Source organism: Lepidochelys kempii, chromosome 1 (assembly GCF_965140265.1).
Source record: "Lepidochelys kempii isolate rLepKem1 chromosome 1, rLepKem1.hap2, whole genome shotgun sequence".
Taxonomy (NCBI): Eukaryota; Metazoa; Chordata; order Testudines; family Cheloniidae; genus Lepidochelys; species Lepidochelys kempii.
In genome coordinates, this window is record NC_133256.1 from 245,168,050 (window position 1) to 245,186,211 (window position 18,162).

The 18,162-nt window shown below is 41.2% G+C and overlaps 1 protein-coding gene across 2 annotated transcripts in view; it reads right to left on the bottom strand.

The window, feature by feature from the left end:
* The window catches only part of SLC13A4 (solute carrier family 13 member 4), a 38,060-nt gene that overhangs the window by 10,462 nt on the left and 9,436 nt on the right, over window positions 1–18,162 (bottom strand). The window contains exons 3-11 of one of the 2 annotated variants that reach the window (XM_073322035.1): window positions 13,938–14,074; window positions 13,161–13,342; window positions 10,520–10,574; window positions 9,624–9,663; window positions 8,823–8,900; window positions 6,958–7,148; window positions 5,407–5,526; window positions 1,273–1,374; window positions 114–215 (exon numbers count right to left, since the gene is read on the bottom strand). In XM_073322035.1, coding sequence (XP_073178136.1) covers window positions 114–215; window positions 1,273–1,374; window positions 5,407–5,526; window positions 6,958–7,148; window positions 8,823–8,900; window positions 9,624–9,663; window positions 10,520–10,574; window positions 13,161–13,342; window positions 13,938–14,074 — 1,007 coding nt within the window. The remainder of the gene's footprint in view (window positions 1–113; window positions 216–1,272; window positions 1,375–5,406; window positions 5,527–6,957; window positions 7,149–8,822; window positions 8,901–9,623; window positions 9,664–10,519; window positions 10,575–13,160; window positions 13,343–13,937; window positions 14,075–18,162) is intronic. The other variant, XM_073322025.1, reaches the window with a different exon arrangement.

Genomic DNA, 18,162 nt, shown 5'->3' on the forward strand with positions numbered 1-18,162 from the left:
GGCATCCTGAGATTCTATGGCCAAAAACCAATCAACCAAATTGTTTTAGAAACCCAGGAAAATCAGAACTTCATTCCTCTGCAGATGATTAGGAGATAACCTTACCCACTTACTTCTCAAAGAAAGATGACCAGCCTGGAACAAAGCCAGGTTCCCGTGTAAACCAAAGCAAGGTCATCAAGATGAAGAAAAACCCAGTCACCATCTCAGGATAGCTTGGGAGAAGAGGTGGGGAGAAAAAGCAAGAATAGAACCTGAGATTAATGCCAAAATCCAGGAGCAAATTCCACAGAGAGAAAGGAATTAGAGATTGGTTTCAACACACAAGGAAAAAATCTACGGGAGAATAAAATAGCAGATCAGTTTGAACTAGGGTTTTACATTTGAGTCCTAGCTGTTACCTAAATAAAGTCAGAAAAAAATAAAGCTTAGTATCTCATTATCTGTATTTATACTTTCATTTGTCATGAGATATTTGTGACCCAAGCAAATACAAGATCTTGTATTCTTATGGTATTTCTATGATCCAGGAATGGAAATATGGCAACAAAATAGATCTTCCCTTATTTCTGCATTGTAAATGGCTTTCTATGTGATTTTTAAAAGCATATGAAAAATATAATTACAGATACTAAAATAAACAAATATCACTACTTTAAACACAAACAAATACTAGACTAGAGATGGGCTGAGAAGTTGATATTCTGATCTGGATTTTATTCAGGGTTCAGAGGCTGAATAAGGGCTAGGATTTAGATTCAAATTTGATTATGCTAAAATCTTGCAAGTTGATCTCATAAACTTTCCACTGAACACTGAGAAATCTTTGAAGAAGAGCTGATATCATGAGATAGCTCCCATCATAAAAGGTGGGCATCTTGCAAAATGTAGCTTTTCTTTGCCACATCAGACATGAAATTGGAAAATAGGCCCCTTTCTGCTTTGGAACCTTAACTGTAGGGACAAGTCCAGATCTATGGGTTTGAGTCTGAAGCCAATGCCCTCTTCCCATCTCCCCCTCTGCCTCCCCTAAGAAAATCATAGGTGTTTTTATTCAAGTCTCTAGTTTTGACTTATTTTTATAGTGGACCCCACACCTACTCTGAAAAGAAAGAGAAACAAGTTCCAAAACATAGGGACTGATTCAATAGGGAGAAAGAATTGAGAGATCAAGTCCAATATATGTAAAACAAATTCAACTTGGAGGACAAAACAAAAGATGGGTTCCAACACATGAAAGGCAAATTCCACAGGAATATATGCTCTTTTTACCTAGTATCCCCCAGTTTCTCATATTCCTCTTGAATTCTCCTCTCTGACATCTCTTCTCGTTTGGTCTTCTTCCTCTTGCTCACAGAACATGTTTCTTTAAAACTGAGAAGGATAATTTGGCACAGGAATATGAGAGAAGGGAGTCAGATTTCAGAATGAAGATACTATAGTATGCAAATTATGTAGCGGATGAGATAGCTGAGGACCTAATCCCTGTGGCTGGCTGAGCTGTGCTTGGTGTAGGACATGACAGCAAAAGTAGGGAAGGTTGCTGTATGCCACTTTTGCATTCATCCAATTCCCAGGGGTGCTGAGATCCAGTCCAACCCCCAGCATGAGCAGTCTTAGGGCTGTTCTAAATAATACCAGCTAGTAATAACACACAAGGGGTCAATATGCCAAATCATAATCACTAGAGCACATTAGTGTTCCAGCCATGCTACTCCTCTCCACCATGCCCCATCACATTCCCCTCACTAGCCGTTTCACCAGACCTGCAACATCCAGGTGGTCCCTATGCCAGGCAATCCCTAGGAACATAGGAATGGCTATACTCAGTCAGAACAATGGTCCATTGAGCCCAGTATCCTGTGTTCTGACAGTACCTGTTTAGGGCATCTTACAATCACTTTACACCACATCATGGGTAGGTTGTGGCCCAAAACATAGCAATTTTGTTCTAGACTGGGACTAGTTTTTCTATATAGTGGAACTATGCGTTGTCCCTTTCTAGGAATAGAACACACAAGATGCATTCTGGCTGCCTAATCTCATTTGACTTGGTGAAGAGAGTATGATTCTTGAAAGCTCAGGGTGCAACCTTCTTTGCTTTAAGTAGTCTAGCAAAGGTGTGATGCTGTATGGAATCTGGGGGACACTTGAAGATATTATGAATAACAATATTGTAAAATTGTAATGTGTTAGGCCAGATATGCCTGTACCCTGAAAAAATGTTATAATTTGCCAAATATGATAATCTTGCTTATATGTTTTTGCACCTTTGTATTATGGGTTATAGATAAGTATGTCTATATTTCAAAACTTGTGGTATTCTTCTGGATGACATCCCCAGACAGCACTGCCTAGCCTGCTTGGTGGCCATTAAGGACCATCAGCTATACAACTGCGCATTCAGAGAAGGCAAATACACCTTATGATTCAGCAAGGCATGTAGGGGCGTGCCTATGGACAGAACTCTAAGGCTTTCAAGCCATGTGCTGGGCAGCTTGTGTTTGAAACAAAAGAAGCACAGGCCGCATGGCAAAATATTATAAAAGGCAGCTGCCTCTTCTCCATTTTGTCTTCAATCCTGCTTCTTACCTCTGGAGGAACTTTGATACAAACTGAAGCTCTGAACAAAGGACTGAATGACCCATTGTACGCTGGGAATCCCCACAACTACAGTGTCTGTTGTCCATAAGATTGACATGACTGCCTTTGATATCTGTAGCACTGTTTAAACCAGGATTACTTTTGTAAGGTTACAATCTTTCTGTAACTGAAGGGTAAAGTCAAAGCCGATGATCCTACTGTTCTGCCAGTGAACAATTTCTATACTTCTGTCAAGGAGATACAAATGCAAGCACATTTTATGGCTGAGTGCATTTAAACTGCCTACAAATTTATATGCAAATTAGGTGCAGCCCTCAGGCTCATGGAAAATTGCATTTGCGTGTCACAAAGTCTGGACTCGTTTATTTAAACTGAGGTGCTTGTAAGCTTTTTTTTAACCCTCTTCTCTGTGTTGCTTCCAGTAGTGTCACTTGACTATGCCTCAAGTACTGTAGCAACATTTTGCTTTTCTGTTCCAATGGGAGATTGACACCTAACCTGCTTAGATGCTTTTGTAAATTGCATTGGGGTCTATCTGCAATTTTAGGCACCAAAATACCTTTGTAAAACTGACGCTTAGATATTTGCAGGAATATTTACTTTGAGCAGCGTTAGCTGAAGTGAAAAGCTGCGTCTTTGTAAACAACCCTTTCTCCTGTCCTAAGGAGGGGTCACAGTATTTTTTTCCCTGATTTTCAGGTAGGAAGAACTTTATAGGCCTGTTTCCCTTCCTCTTTGACCTACAAAAAGGCTAGACTCTGCATTCTGATCCAAGAACTTGAGTTTCTAGGCTAAAAAGAAAATCTGGAAAGCTGTTCCAGTCATTGTACTAGGGGCAAGAGATTGACAGTGGACACCCTATTAGAAAGTATACGTGGTATGAACGTTACCAGGAATTCCATAGATGTCCATCAGCAAGCACTAGACTAAACATTGTTTCAAGATATTATCAATATCATTTGCAAAGTCTTAGAAGGATTTGCAGGCAAAGCATTATAGCCAAACTCCTAAGCTAACATATTCTCTAATGAACCACAGAGTACAGGAGTTGGAGATTAAAGAGTCTTGGAACCAATCAACACTTCACAAAAGGTCAATAATGCTTCAGTTCATTGGTGTTCTTTAGAATAACATTAATCAGAGCGAATTCTGGATTGAATGTGGAATTTCAATGCTGTTTATTAAAAAAATAAAGGAATTGAGGGTCATGTTAGGGCCTGTTTCCTCTCAGGATTAAAAAAATAATTTATTATAGCCTTTTAAACTGAAACTAGAAGACTCAGGGGATTGATTGATTAAAGGACACAGAACTATTTACCTCTTCAAAAGCACTCAAGATCAGTAGCAACCAGAAGTCATTATCATTTAACAGCTATTCATTGTCCTATGTGAAATATATAAATGATGACAGCCAAACTCGCTCTTGCCCTCACAATTGGCTTTATTTGTCCCTCGGAGAGGCCATGGTCTATAGCAGGGGTGGCCAAACCATGACTTGTGAGCCACATACAGCTCTTTCACAATTAAAGAGTGGCTCGCGGAGCCACCCCGGCTCCCTCCCCCGCACATTCTCCACCTACCAGACTGGGGGAACTCGGCACTTCTTCCCTGTGGTGGGATAGTAGGGCTAGGGGCTTCTGCCCAGCAGGGAGGGAGGTCTTGAGGCTTCAGCCCTACGTGAGGTGCCTGCCGGGTCTTGGGGCTTCAGCTGGAGTGGGGCTGAGGCCCCGAGCCCTGGCAGGCATGCCTCGCAGGGCTGAAGTCCCGAGACCCACTGGCCCTGCTGGGCACAAGCCCCTAGCTCCACTACCCCACCACAGTGAAGAAGCTCCGAGTTCCCCCAAACAGTCTGGTAGGCGGAGACTACCATCCTACCACTACACCGCAGGGCTGAAACCCCAAGCTCCAGCAGGCATGTTCCCTTCAGGAACTTCTGAAGATTGTTGTATGTAGCTTGGAGGGTCAGTAAATTTGGCCATTCCTGGTCTAAAGTGATCAGAGACTGAACTCCTTCCCTTGCCTTCAGCCTGGGAGTGAGGAAAAGCTTTAACTCTCACTGTCCACCTGTTCTGTTGATAAACACAGGATTTTTGTCTCTAGCTCTGTGAGTATGGCACTTTGTACCAGTACAAGTACAGATATACTGAGCCTTATTCCCCTCTCATTTACATTGGTTTGACTCCAAAGTAAGTCCACTGATCTCAGTGGCATCCCTCCTGATTTACAGCAGTGTGAGAGGAGAATCGGGCATGTTTTTACTAACTGGCTTTTTCTTTTTTTTCAGTTGCACCTGCTGATCAGAAGGCTGCTTAATGGCCTTCATCAAGGCAGGGCATTGTTAAAACTTTTCCCATCAAAAATAAACATGATGTGTAGCACAGATTTTCATCAGCTCTATTCAGTCACGGGACTCAAGCATCAATAAAGTCCACTGTTGCACATCAGTGCTACTAGGAAAGGAGAATTTCTCTAGGGAGTGGACAGGACCCACTGCCCTGGTAAGGGGAAGCAATAGTAACTCAGCATTTTCCCTTTGGGATTTTTAGTGCCTTTGTGAACTCTAAAATGGTGGTGCTCAGCAGAGCCGGCGCTAGGCATAAGCAAACTAAGCAATTACTTAAGGCCCTGAGCAGCTCAAGGGGGGAAAGCCCTATTAATTATTAGTATGTATTGTGTGGGGAGTCCCAAAATATTCCTGCTTAGGACCCTCAATGGGCTAGCATCAGCACTGGGAGGAAGCTGCAGCACTCCCTGCTGTTTTAGCCCTGGGATTCCCATACAGCTCTAGCAGCCTGCACTCACTTGCATCCCAGGAACAGCCAGTGCATCCAGAACCAAGTCAGGACCAGCATGATGAGGCAGATGGGGAAGCTGAACAAGAACCAAGTTCCAAAATTCACCATCTCAGCATGTGGATAGTGGCTGTAAAGGAAAAGGCTGTATAAGAGATAAGAAGGCCACTGGATGCATGGTCAGATACCCACAACATGCATCTGTGCATACATATATGGACATGTGGTATGGCATGAGGGTTGTATTAGCATGAGTTTCTGATAACTGCATTACAACATGCATAGCAAAGCCACTCCCAAATGAATGCCAAATTAGCCTTTATATCAACACCACACCAAATACCAACACGTGTTCAGTTTACTCCAGATATTTTAGAAATGTTTTTATGGTACATATTTTTATTGCTACTACAGGAGGGATTAATTTGGCCCAGTGTAATATAGATTCAAAACATGTCACAATATAGGTAGCAACTTCATTCTGTAGTGAAAAACAGTTTTTTTATCCAAAGAGGTTAATACTGACAGGGATTCACCTCAGTCAAGAAGCTCACAGATCAATACATCCTGATCCCCATCTCAACAGAAACCAACATTTGTATAATATATCTCTTTGCTCCAAGGAGATTAAGATGGAAACAAATTGATTCATATTTGGGGTAGTCTGGATGACATGTAAAAACAACCATGGCTATGGAAATATTAGGTTAGTTTGAGGATGGAATTTAAATTTATCAGTGAAGGGACATTATAATGCAATACAACTGTTTTTGCACAGTGTCATTCGTCCTAGTTGTATCACAAACTGCATCAATACAGTGAGTTGTTTTTTTTAAAAAATGATAGCATAGGTAGAGATAATTTCAGAGGTACAGGCAAGCACAAGGGATTAAATCCTGGCCCTACTGAAACTCTATTGACTTAAACAGCACCAGGACTTCACTCATGGTCTCTGTGCACTTGTGGTCTTGGTCCACAAAACATAAAATAATTAATACAACAGACTGGACTCTGGCAAAGCTGTTTAGCAGTGCACCTCATGACAACCCAAAAGTGCAAGAAGTGTCATAATAGCAAGGCACACTAATATGTCTTCTTTGAAAACCCAACCTTCCATCTAGAGTTCATCACCAGAATCAGTTTTACAAGAACCATGTATGTCATTTCAAAAGTTATTCTGGGAAATCATCTCTGACCCTCAAAGTAGTTTTTCATTTTTTCTAATAAAAGAAGCAAACAAACATTCCATCTGTGTACATGCATGTGCCCACTATAATATAGGGCAAGATCTTTTCAAAAGAGGTCTACTCCCGTTTGGGCATGGGCACATAAGAAATAAAGATCCTGCTTTCAGTCAAATACCCTTAGTAATAAAGCCCTAGGAGAGAAAGTATATACAAAGAGAAAGTATATGAGATAGAAGCAAAATTATCTCTAAACAGAATATCTTCCGAGGTTTCCACTAGACATCAGTAACCCTTTGATAGAGTCATCATGATGACGGTAGTCACTCCAGCACAGGGCCCTAATGTGATATCCGAGACTGGGCAATATCACTTACTTGTTGAAGTACTCTAAGAAGATGAGGCTAGTGGAGGTCCCTATGATGGTGGTCAGTCCCCCAATGGTTGCAGCATATGAGATGCTCAAGGACAGGCACTTGCAGATCATGTGATCATGTCTGGACTGGTACTGGTATTTAGTGCTCAGATCCAGATCTCTGGGGTTAGGAGGCAGGACAAGTATCTGAGTCTGTAAGGAGAAAGACATGCTATAAGGAGTATTAGACACTACCAACAGCCTGGCCTGGCCCAGAGGGAAACTTTGAGTGCAAAAATGTCTACAGGTTACAAAGAAATAACCTGCCTGTGAAAGAGCAGGCAGCTTATTCTCCATGGAAATTAACTGGGATCAGAACTAGAGACCTATCCAGTGACCCCAAACTGCTTGATCTGCAACCAAAATGCAGGATAAACAGTAATCTGTCTTCTGATCAGAGTCTGGCCCTGTTCCAGTCCTCAATGGAATCTCAACTGGATACCAGGAAACCTTTATGAGCTGGGAGGAGGAGATTCTATTATTTCAGTTTTAAGAACATATAATCCTTGAGGCATGTTAGAAGCCTCCAGGCAATATTTGGCAGACTTTCCACCCTCACACTGACTCATGAGTCACAACCTCTAATTAGCAATTTAATATTAGGACGGCGAAGGTGCAAGATAGTTAGCTGTGATACCTAATGCACAGCTGTTAGGCTATGTCCCAGAGAGAAGTGGTAAATGAAAACATGGCTGCAAAAGGCAGCGTGACACAAAGAAGGTTCCATAGTGGTGGCTGTCAGTGTGTGGTTCTGGGAAATTAAGGAGTTATATTGAAAATAATAAGGCGCCACTCCTAGGGTCCTATCACTTGTAGAAAGAGAAAAGGCTGTACTGTAGGCTCAGGAAAAAGGCCCTAGCAGCAAAGAAGCTGGATTCATTTGCCATAATATAATTCTACTGGTTTGTAATGGGGGCTTATTTTCCATGAGGAATCTGGTGCTGCTATGATTTTATCAATCCTCCTGCAGTCTCTCTCATGAAAATCCTGGTTCAAATCTGTATTAGGTCAAAACTGAAATGAGTTTGGTGGTTACAAAATAACCCTTGAATGTTGGGATGAGATGGAAGGATGCTCAGTGGCAAGGGTAGTGCAGTAACTTTTCTGAAGATCTGGGTATAAATTCCCTTTGAGCCATATATACAAATAAATGTGTTGATTGGAGTCTAATCTCTGCTGGGTATCTGTTTGGGCATAAAAACAGTACATACATGTAATTAAAGTTCTGCCTCAGTCATGCCCAGGATTGGAAGAAGGAAATGCAGATCAGGATTGAGGTATATTGGCAGAAGTGTCTGTGTGTGTGTGTGCCGTACATGTGGTGGGTTGTCAAAGGACAGGAAGTGCAGGAATATTGGCAGTGAGGGCTGATAGAGCCGTCTATAAGGTGCTTGAACCGTTTCTGTCTACCTTATGTTTGGCTCTAGCCAGTGATCTATGCCAAAAATTGATATTTATGTAGAGGTACCTCCAGAGGGACATTTGGGGAAACAAAGTGGAACTGCAAAACAGAAATGGAAACCATTCAGCCATAGCATGGAATATATGATACTGAATGCATGTGGGAATAGCCGGTGAGGAGCACCTCTATGAAAGGGGCTCCTCTCACCTTTTGGCTACATCAAAGAAACCCAAAAGATGTAATAGGGCTATGAAGGGGGAAACTAAAAAAGTGGAAACCACCTGAGGAACCAGCACAGGCCTAATTGTCAAATGCTCTGAGACTGCAGAGGCAAAGATTTCATGGAAAGCTACTTACAAGGTAAGAACCTGAAGCCAGGAAGAATGTGTGATACTTGTCTCCCCCAGAAGATTACCACCTCTTACCTGAGGTAGATTCTGCCCCTTGTTTGGGGGATTCACAGTTCCAATTGGGTTGGCTATCATGTGCACACCATTCATATTCTATAAGAAGGTAAGTGTCCTTTGATTAGACAATACTCTCTATCTAATTCCAGAAGGCACTTAGAATTAAATTCAAGGGTGCTTTGTGAATATTTCAGGCAGAGAATCTTCCGGTAAATTGACTACCATTTATCTGAAACCTTATTCTATGTAATAAAGCAGATTCAATAAAAGTAGGTCTTTTTATTTAAAAAAAAATCTTAAAAATTAAATGGTCAGTTTAGCTCATCTCCTTCTGTCACCATGGTAGCTTTGTGATGGTAGAATCCAACATAAACCTTGCAAGCGGCACCTGAGCCTTGATTTTATAAGGTGTAGAATGGCCAGCCCCTAGAGTGCTCTAGTTGACTGAACATCTCTGACTGCAGGAGTGCCCAAATCTTGCAGAACAAAAGGCCACATTTGCTACTTGCTAGGAGCCCAGGGGCTACACTTCCTCACTACTCAATTCAACTGATCACAGTCTCTCATGTAAGATGGAGATATGGACCACAGAAACTGCAGCACCTATGTTTCATCTTGATCTCAGGAGCCAGGCTGATAGGATCCAGCTAAAGCATGGCATGCTGTAATATATGGACTCTACCAGATCTACTTCCCATTAAAGATAGAGGAGTGTGCCATACTCTCCTTTATGACCCACATTTTGATCATTCCTGCTGTACTGCTTTATAATGCAGATGAGTGTTGGTCACATGGTGTAGGTACTACCTATCACAATACCTTAGTATGCACCAGGGAACTGAAGTCAGTGGTCGAAGCACTAAAAACAAAGAAAGGAAAATATATATTTTAAATGCAAGTTTCCCAGCTATCCAAAAGGCACATGTTCAGGGCGGGTAATGGAGCACCTGAGCAAGAACTAAAATCTGCTGAAGTTGTGAAAAGTTCCATTTATTCTGACATCTCAATGACATCTCCATTAGATACATGGAAAGAGTCACTTTGTTCCAAGGGTCTCTCTCTAGATCTGTGATGATGGGGTTCCACCTCCATGAAACCAACAGTGTTTACTGCCAAACCTTTAATATCTCTATCACAGTGGCGTGAATCACTGGAAAACCCAACACTACTAATCTATTCTATTCTATGTAGATTCTTGTACCTCCCTCATTGCCGTAACACCTGAGCACCTTCCAGTAGCTCATTAAAGCAACATCTATCTTGTGTGGCTTGTGGATCATAGCATAGTGAGATCCAGATCGTTACATTAACCCCATTTACGGTGACCAGATAGCAAGTAGGTTTGCCAGTTTTAGTTGGACATAATATTTAGTATTCCTGACATAATATTTAATTAAAGATTAATCTTTAATTCCTGGAGAATGAGGACAATCCTGGAGGGCTGGCAAACCTAACCAGTGTGAATAATTGGGACAGGACGTGGTGTTAATAGGCACCTATATAAGACAAAGCCCCAAATATCGGGACTGTCCCTATAAAATAGGGATATCTGTTACCCTAACGCCACTGCTTGCATAATCTTTTCCCTTCAAGCACATCTAAAATGTTCATTTGCAAGATTCTGTTTGCCCTTCCTTTTGCCATTCTTGTGTTCATCTCATTGCAACCTGTGTAGGTTCATATCTCCAGTAGTGATGCACAGGATTCGTTCTTACTCCTCATTGATGAAAATGACCTCCACTGAGGCTTGGCCATGTTTTTCGCTGAGACCTAAAGTAATGGATGGAGGGATTGAAGGGGGAGACAGAGAGAGAGAGACTGTCAGAGATGGGAGTTGATTACCTTGGCTTCAATTCAGAACTGTGTCCATGAATATGCAGGAGCTAATGTAAAATGAATTCAGAAAGAATCTTCGATAAACACTTCCTTCTATTCAGGGACCTAATGCAGCATCTTATTACTCCATATTTTCTTGTTTATTTAGCTTTTGCCAATAAAGACCTAACAGTAACACACTCTACATGACTATAGCTGTATAGCCTCAGTCTTAGATCTGAGAGGCTAAGCAAGGTTGGATCTGGTCAATACTAAGATGTATGACCTCCAAATTCAAAAACAAAAGGAGGGATTTTCCCTCCCAATACAGCCCCTGCAGTGGCATATGGGGCAAAAAAGCCCCTTAGCTGACAGGTGGCAAATTCTTCTAGCACAAGTGCTGAACTGGACAGCTATAGGATGCCCTGTGCAGGCCTTCTCACAACCCCCAGCATAAGGGTCATGCCGGGGTTGGATTGGGTTGGGGCTATAACATAGCACTATGGAGGTTCTGTGTAGCTGCCTATAGGCCACAAGGACTGGGTTGCTGTACCTTAGATCAGCTCCCTGGGCTGTCAACTTATATGGCAGTGGTGGTGGTCCAGAGGAAGGAGGGTTGTTTCAGACCCTGACTGGCTTAAATACACCTTTGCTTCCCTGCCTCTGGGCTGTGCCTCCATGTGCTGGAAGCATTTCAATGCTGAATGAAGACTTCCATTATTAATTCCCAGACAAAACATTACATCAAGATGGAGTAAAGGTTGAGAGTATGTTTCAGTAACTTAAGGGTAAGAAACATTGCAGTGATGTTGTAAATTAGCTCAGGAACAGATGTTATTCAGAGTTAGAGTTACACTTAAAGAAATCCAAACATGTCAAGGTTTGGAAATACAGTTAAGAGACTCAAACAACCTTAACTATGATCTGTAGTGACAAAGAGCCCTATGCCCTGTCTAGCATTCCCTCCTCCACTCCCATGGATGAAACAAGTGTGAGATAATAGCACTTTGAGTATAGAACCAATGTTCTGAGAATGTATAAATAAATCTCTTAGTTTAGGCATTAAAATTAATGAAAAGTGGGACCTTTAAAAAGTTAGCACCCAATCTTATATGTTTTTGTCCCTAATATTTCAGTAACAGAACAACCTGCTCTTTGAACTCACTGAAATCTTGTGCAGCAGCTACACTAGATTATTATTTTTTAATTATTGTATTTTATTATTTATTTAATGTTTTAAGATTAGTGGTCATTTCCCTTCTTATTCTTCATAACTGGACGTTTCTCCTTCAGCAAAGTCTGAAAGACACAATGTTCAGCTAGGAAATAAAACCTGCCCTCTTTCAAAACATCTTCCATCTCCCATTGTTCTAGGCAGCACTGAAGAGACAGATGCCCTCTGTTGGTGGCCATTTTGAAAAAGCCATCTTCTCTCTCTTTCATTGTTCTCAGTGGTACTGAGTGCCCCTGCCTCTGGGAAGCATACATGGCCGCTGTCTTCTCTGAGAGCAGTTGTGGCTTAAGTTCCATTGACAGCAATGAGAGATGATGGCCATATTGGAAAGGGGGGATTTCTTTGTAACAGATAAACTTTCAGTTATGAAAACTAATGGCACAAAATGACCATTAAGCCTAAATATTCAAAAGTATCCATTGCACCAGATCTACTCAATAGGTAGACTAGGAGGGTAAAGAAACTACATTGTATATATATATCTGTGCATGCAGGGAATGTAGAGGAGTGCAGACAACTGATGTGTGTGTAGGGAGGTGGAAAAGGCAGTAAGAATTTGAAGGATAAGAGGGAGGGGAAAAACTGAAGTTGTTTTGTACAGCTCCAGTTAAACAAAGCAGCTGTAAACCCAGGTTAACTGGCCTGTATGCTCTGGCTGTTTTGTGCTGTTTTCAAGTTGGGTAAAGCAGCCAGAGTGTAACGGAGAATATGACCCTCCCAAAAGTTTGAACTAAATAAACTATTTAAGGTGGATCCTTCATATATTGAAATCAATAGATATATCACATGAGAACATTCTCTATGAGTTTCTTGTTTAGTGTTGTTCATGTATGAACATTTTCACTTAAAAAAACCCAAGGAAATTCCTAGACAAAAACTATGTTGAGAGTTTTCAACCCTGGAAATTCACAGTTTAAGCATAAAAGAAATCCAAACATGTGAAGATATGGAAATGCAGAGTTAGGGAACCCAAACAACAGACCCTTCAAACTTTCCATATAGTTAGAACTCACTGAAATCTTGTGCATAAGCTACAATTTAAATCTGTCCTGTAGTGAGGTCCTCAACTCAGCTTCCCTTCAGCCTACACAGGCTCCCAACTCCACTTCACCTGCCAGGCACCCCTGAGGCTATAAAATAAACATTGCTGTATAAAATAAATGAAAATAAATAATATGGGCCAAATCCTCAGGTGGTGTAAATCACATTGCTCCACTGACTTCCATGGATCTATGCCGACTTACAGGAGCTGGATTCGGCCTTAAATATCTAAAAGTGAAAGGAAAATTACTGATATGATCCTATACCTATTGGCTCCCTCTCTTCAGAAATGGTGTTGCCTGCAGTACCGATGACCTCACATTCCTCCTCAGCATTCACTAATTCTTGTAGCACGGCTTCCACAATTGGCATCACCATGGCTGTGGTGGAGGTATTGGAAAGCCACATGGATAAAATAGTTGTACAGCACATAAAGCAGAGAAGTAACCTAGAACACAGGAGAGAACAGCCCTCTTGGGGCACTTTTACAACTTTTCATGTGATCCCCTTTTCTAATATTTTTATTAATTAATTGTTATTTATTATTTGTTCTCTTTAGTTACAAATATATTATATTGCATCAAGTTGAAATTCACCCCAGTGCAGGGGCCAGCACAATACAATGCCTCATTTAAGTCCCACCTATGCCCTGACAACAAATTCATTATAACATGAAAACAGGAAATTCTGCATTTCATCATGAGTATTTTGTACACATTAAACAACAGGCAAGGAACAAACAGAGGAGACAAGAACCAAACAAGTGTGAGAGCACAGTGAACAGAGAATACTGGTGAAGGGATAGAAAGCAAAAAGAAGAGGCAGAGAGAGAGAGAACAGGAAAATTCATAAACTTTCAGCCCATGAAAAGATCATCAACGATTGACTTAGAGTACCTGATTGGAAAAGTACAGTGCATTATGGGTAATGACATCATTTGCTTTTGAAAAGCATATAGGGCTAGATTTAATTAATATTTGCTCATTTATTTTTAAACTCGATGCCTGTATCCTTTGATGCTCTAAGGCAGAGGATTCACTCACATGCCTGGTTTCGCTCCAGCCATCATGACCATACGCAAGGCAATCCGCTTGTGTAGGTTCCACTTTTCAACAGAAGCTGCCACACAAATCACCCCCATGAGGAGCAAAGTTGTGTTCTTGAAATACTCTGCAGCCACCTGCAGGAAAGGCAAGCGGGAGATAAGCAATCACAGAGTGAAAGTTACTTGCAGAGAGCATGCTGGGAAGGTGAAGACACTTATATTTATGTTATGTTATGGACACTTATGTTTCCAAGCCGAGAGCATGCTGGCAAGGTGGAGGAACTGGAGAACTTATGAGTCAAAATACCATATCTTAATTCCCTTTCTTCTGGTGTTTATAAATTAAAATATGTCTCATGCCACCTGTCACGAGGTTTCTCAATTTTGGAGAGACTGAGAGAAGTTGAGAGAAGTCATGTGATTCTCTCTTACTTCTGTGAACAGGGTTTGCTTTGTAAAGTGTTAAATGTTCTGATTAGACCCAAACTGAAACATCTACTGATTCCCACCATAGGTATAAGGATGGCAGCTTCTGAAGTGCGTATTCAACCTGGGGATTTTACTGCCACCCACTTAATTCTGTTTAATCATAAGGAAAGCCAGGCCTAAAATGCAACCACAGAAAACCCCCCAGAGACATGTTGACTCTACCCATTGAAATGTCAGTGCGTAATGGTCGCTGATCATGCACATGTATGCATGTGTGTGTGTGTGTGTGTGAGAGAGAGAGAGAGCACAAAAATCAGCAGCTATTTTATTTTAAAAAATACACAGAAAATGTCATTGCTTTTTGAAGAATTTTCTGGAAATTTCGGGACAAATTTCCATCACCAAAATGTAAAACAGAACAGGATTTAATCATGATTTCATAGCAAATCTCCATGAAAAATTAACTATGGATTCACTACCAGTGCCTGTATAATAAACATCAACCCGCTGCTCTAACACAGGTTTCAGAGTAGAAGCCGTGTTAGTCTGTATCTACAAAAAGAACACGAGGACTTGTGGCACCTTAGAGACTAACAAATTTATTTGAGCATAAGCTTTCGTGAGCTGAGCTGTAGCTTACGAAAGCTTATGCCCAAATAAATTTGTTAGTCTCTAAGATGCCACAAGTCCTCCTTTTCTTTTTGCTCTAACACAGACTCTCTCAGTGACCCTGGATAAGATATTTAGAGTCAAATTGTGGCCACATTTCTCCCTGAAAGGTCACAAAGGAAGCCTGTGGCAGAGTAGGAAACTGAACCTAGGTCTCCAGAGCTCCAAACTAGTACCCTAACCACTGGACCACCCTGCCGCTCCATAATTAAAAAAAATGAAAGGAAGGATGCCTTGGCACTATTCCTGACTCAGCCAGAGATTTGCTGTGTTAAGTCCCTAAAGTCTAAATTTTCAAAATTAGTTACCTGAAGTTAGGCCTCTAAATTCCTATTTCAACATGTAAATAGGTGGGTTTCAGATGCGATGTGCAAGTGCAACTCCTGCTGCTAGTTGAGGAAAGTCCAAAGACTCTTCTACCCTAGAACAAAGGGTGTCTTTTTAAAATGTGATTGCTAATGCAGACAGAGCAAATTGTAGTTTTAACACGTGAGCTAGTTGAGGTGAAGGATTCACAGGAAAGGGTTTACAAGGACCAGCTAACAGTTAATACTACAACTTTCCCTGTCTACACTGGGATTTTAAAATGCTTTAGCAATCACATATCAGCTACCACACTTTTTTCTTTGTGGAAATGATCCCAAAGAAGTGATATTTAAAAGAGTAGGCAAACATTTAACCCGACGCCCAACTATGTATTTAACTAAATGTAGGGTTAAGGTTTGAAAACACTGGGTTAAATCCTGGCTGCATTGAAATCAGTGGGAGTCCAGCCTTTGATTTCAATGTGGGGGGGGTCAAGATTTTCCTCATTGTCCTTAATCTCTGTACACCGCATCTGTGATTATCTCATTATAATGATACTTGCTCTCTTTTGTAGAGATTTGCTCATGAAAAGTGCTATCCTAAGTTATTAAAAATTATATATTTATTTTTATTTATTTAATAAATTCCCATGATGACAAAAAAGGACTTGGCCATCATGGTTAAGTGTTTGCCAAAAACTTTTAAATATCACCTCTTTGACTTTCTTTTGCTCCTTTCTGCCTCATTAATGTTTTTTCCCCCTAGCACCCAGTCCAGCGTCTTTTTAATAAAAAAGTTCTTAGACTGAATGAAAGGAATCTATCGAGCTAGCAGCACAAAGACTCAATTGTTTCCCTTTATCCCTTTCACAGTATTTTTGAGAAACAAATGAATATAACACACACACCCGCATATGGCCCTGTGAGTGATATTTGGCGTAAATAGTGTGGCAAGAGCCTGTATTCTGTGTCACTCCAGTGCAGCACATTGGAAATTTTGCAACAGCTTCAATTATGTATTTTTATTTTCATTTAAGTTTTCATTTTATTTTTGATAAATGAATAAAGCAGTCTGTTGAATATTCCTGTGGTTATTTAATTTGAATTAAATATTACATTCAATTTGTAGCACGCTGCCCATACATTTACAATTTTCGGCATGCTGCAGAATTTTGTACTGAAAATGTGTAACTGTTTTGAAGCCAGAGGAAAATGAAGGGTCTTGCAGTTGCATAGGGTAGAGCTGGGGTTTTGGCACTTGGGAAGGAGTAAGAGGCAGTCTGAGCTTGTGTAACGAGTGTAAAATATAACCTTGGAATCTAATTATGTAATTTTCCATGTCAACACGGTTAACCATTTCACTGCTGATCGCCAGGGCACTTCACACCTTACAGAGCAGTTTCAGGCTGTCTGTACACTTCACTGAACCAGTTTACATTCAGGCCTTGTATTACATTTAGGTTCCATCTACACTACGAGTGAGGGGGATGACTCCCTTGCTTCTATACACATTGGTCATGTAGACAAGCCCTGGGTTTCCTGCTCTAATAAGCTGACTGTGACCTTCATACTGAGAACAAGAGCAAAAGAAAAACCTTACAAAGAATGTAGATAGTATAAATGGAAGTCCCCAGTACCATAATTCAAGAGAACTAAAAAAAATTAAAGGAAGAAAATTCAAAATTGATCCAAGGGAATACTTTTTTTCTCACGGCATACATTTAGCTTGTGGATCTCATTGGAACAAAATATCAGTCACTGAGGTCGAGCCTAGCTGCATTTGTAAAACAGATCAGACATGTATATTGATAAGAATTGTTATAATAGTAAATATTAATATCCGTCATGCCTATTCTCCTGCTTCAGGGATCAGACAGCCTCTAAGTATTGGGGTTCAGGAGGAAATTTTCCTTGGGAAAGAGTTATTCCATAGTTACCTGCTGCAAGGTTTCTTCCGCCTTCCTCTGAAGCAGCTGGTACTGAGAACCGTTGGTGATAGAACACTGGACTAGATGGACCAATCATCTGATTCAATCTGGCCATTTCTATATTTCTATGTGTGATGGAATGCACCCCTGTATTCACACCCTATATACCAGGGTTGGCCAAATGTATTGACACTCCAAGCTGCATATGACAATCTTCAGAAGTTCAAGAGCCGGGGCGTGCCTGCTGGGGCTCGGGGCTTCAACCCTGCGGCAGGGTGGTGTGGCTAGGGGCTTCTGCCCTATGGGGTTAGGGGGGTTCTTGGGGTTAGGGGGTCTTGCCTGCCAGGGCTCGAGGTCTCAGCCCCACTCTAGCTGAAGCCCCAAGCCCTGGTAGGTGCTTCCCGTGAGGCTGAAGCCCCGAGACCCCGCTCCCTGCTGCGCAGATGCCCGACTACAGGGCAAAAGCCCCGAGTTCCCCCAAACAGTCTGGTAGTCGGAGAATGGGGGGCGGGGCGCTCCACGAGCCACACTTTAACTGTAAAAGAGTCGCATGTGGCTCACAAGCTGTGGTTTGGCCACTCCTGCTATACACTGTTGTAATAATATTTGTATAAAATATGCCTCATCAGGTATCATTTGAAAACTAATAACTTGCTGGTCAATAATTTCATGATCAAATGTATGTAACAACATTATATGCACAATTATGAACATCAGATGAAATCATGACTGAAGTATGTTTAATCAGACAAGTCTGGGAAGTGGGTAAACCTATTTCTCAAAGACAAAGTAAAAATTGAACCCACAGCCAGGTGTCATCAAAGCTGATGGGCCAAAATCTATCAAGTCACCATTCTTTGGCAAGGAAAAGGGCAGGAGCAAATAGGTTTGC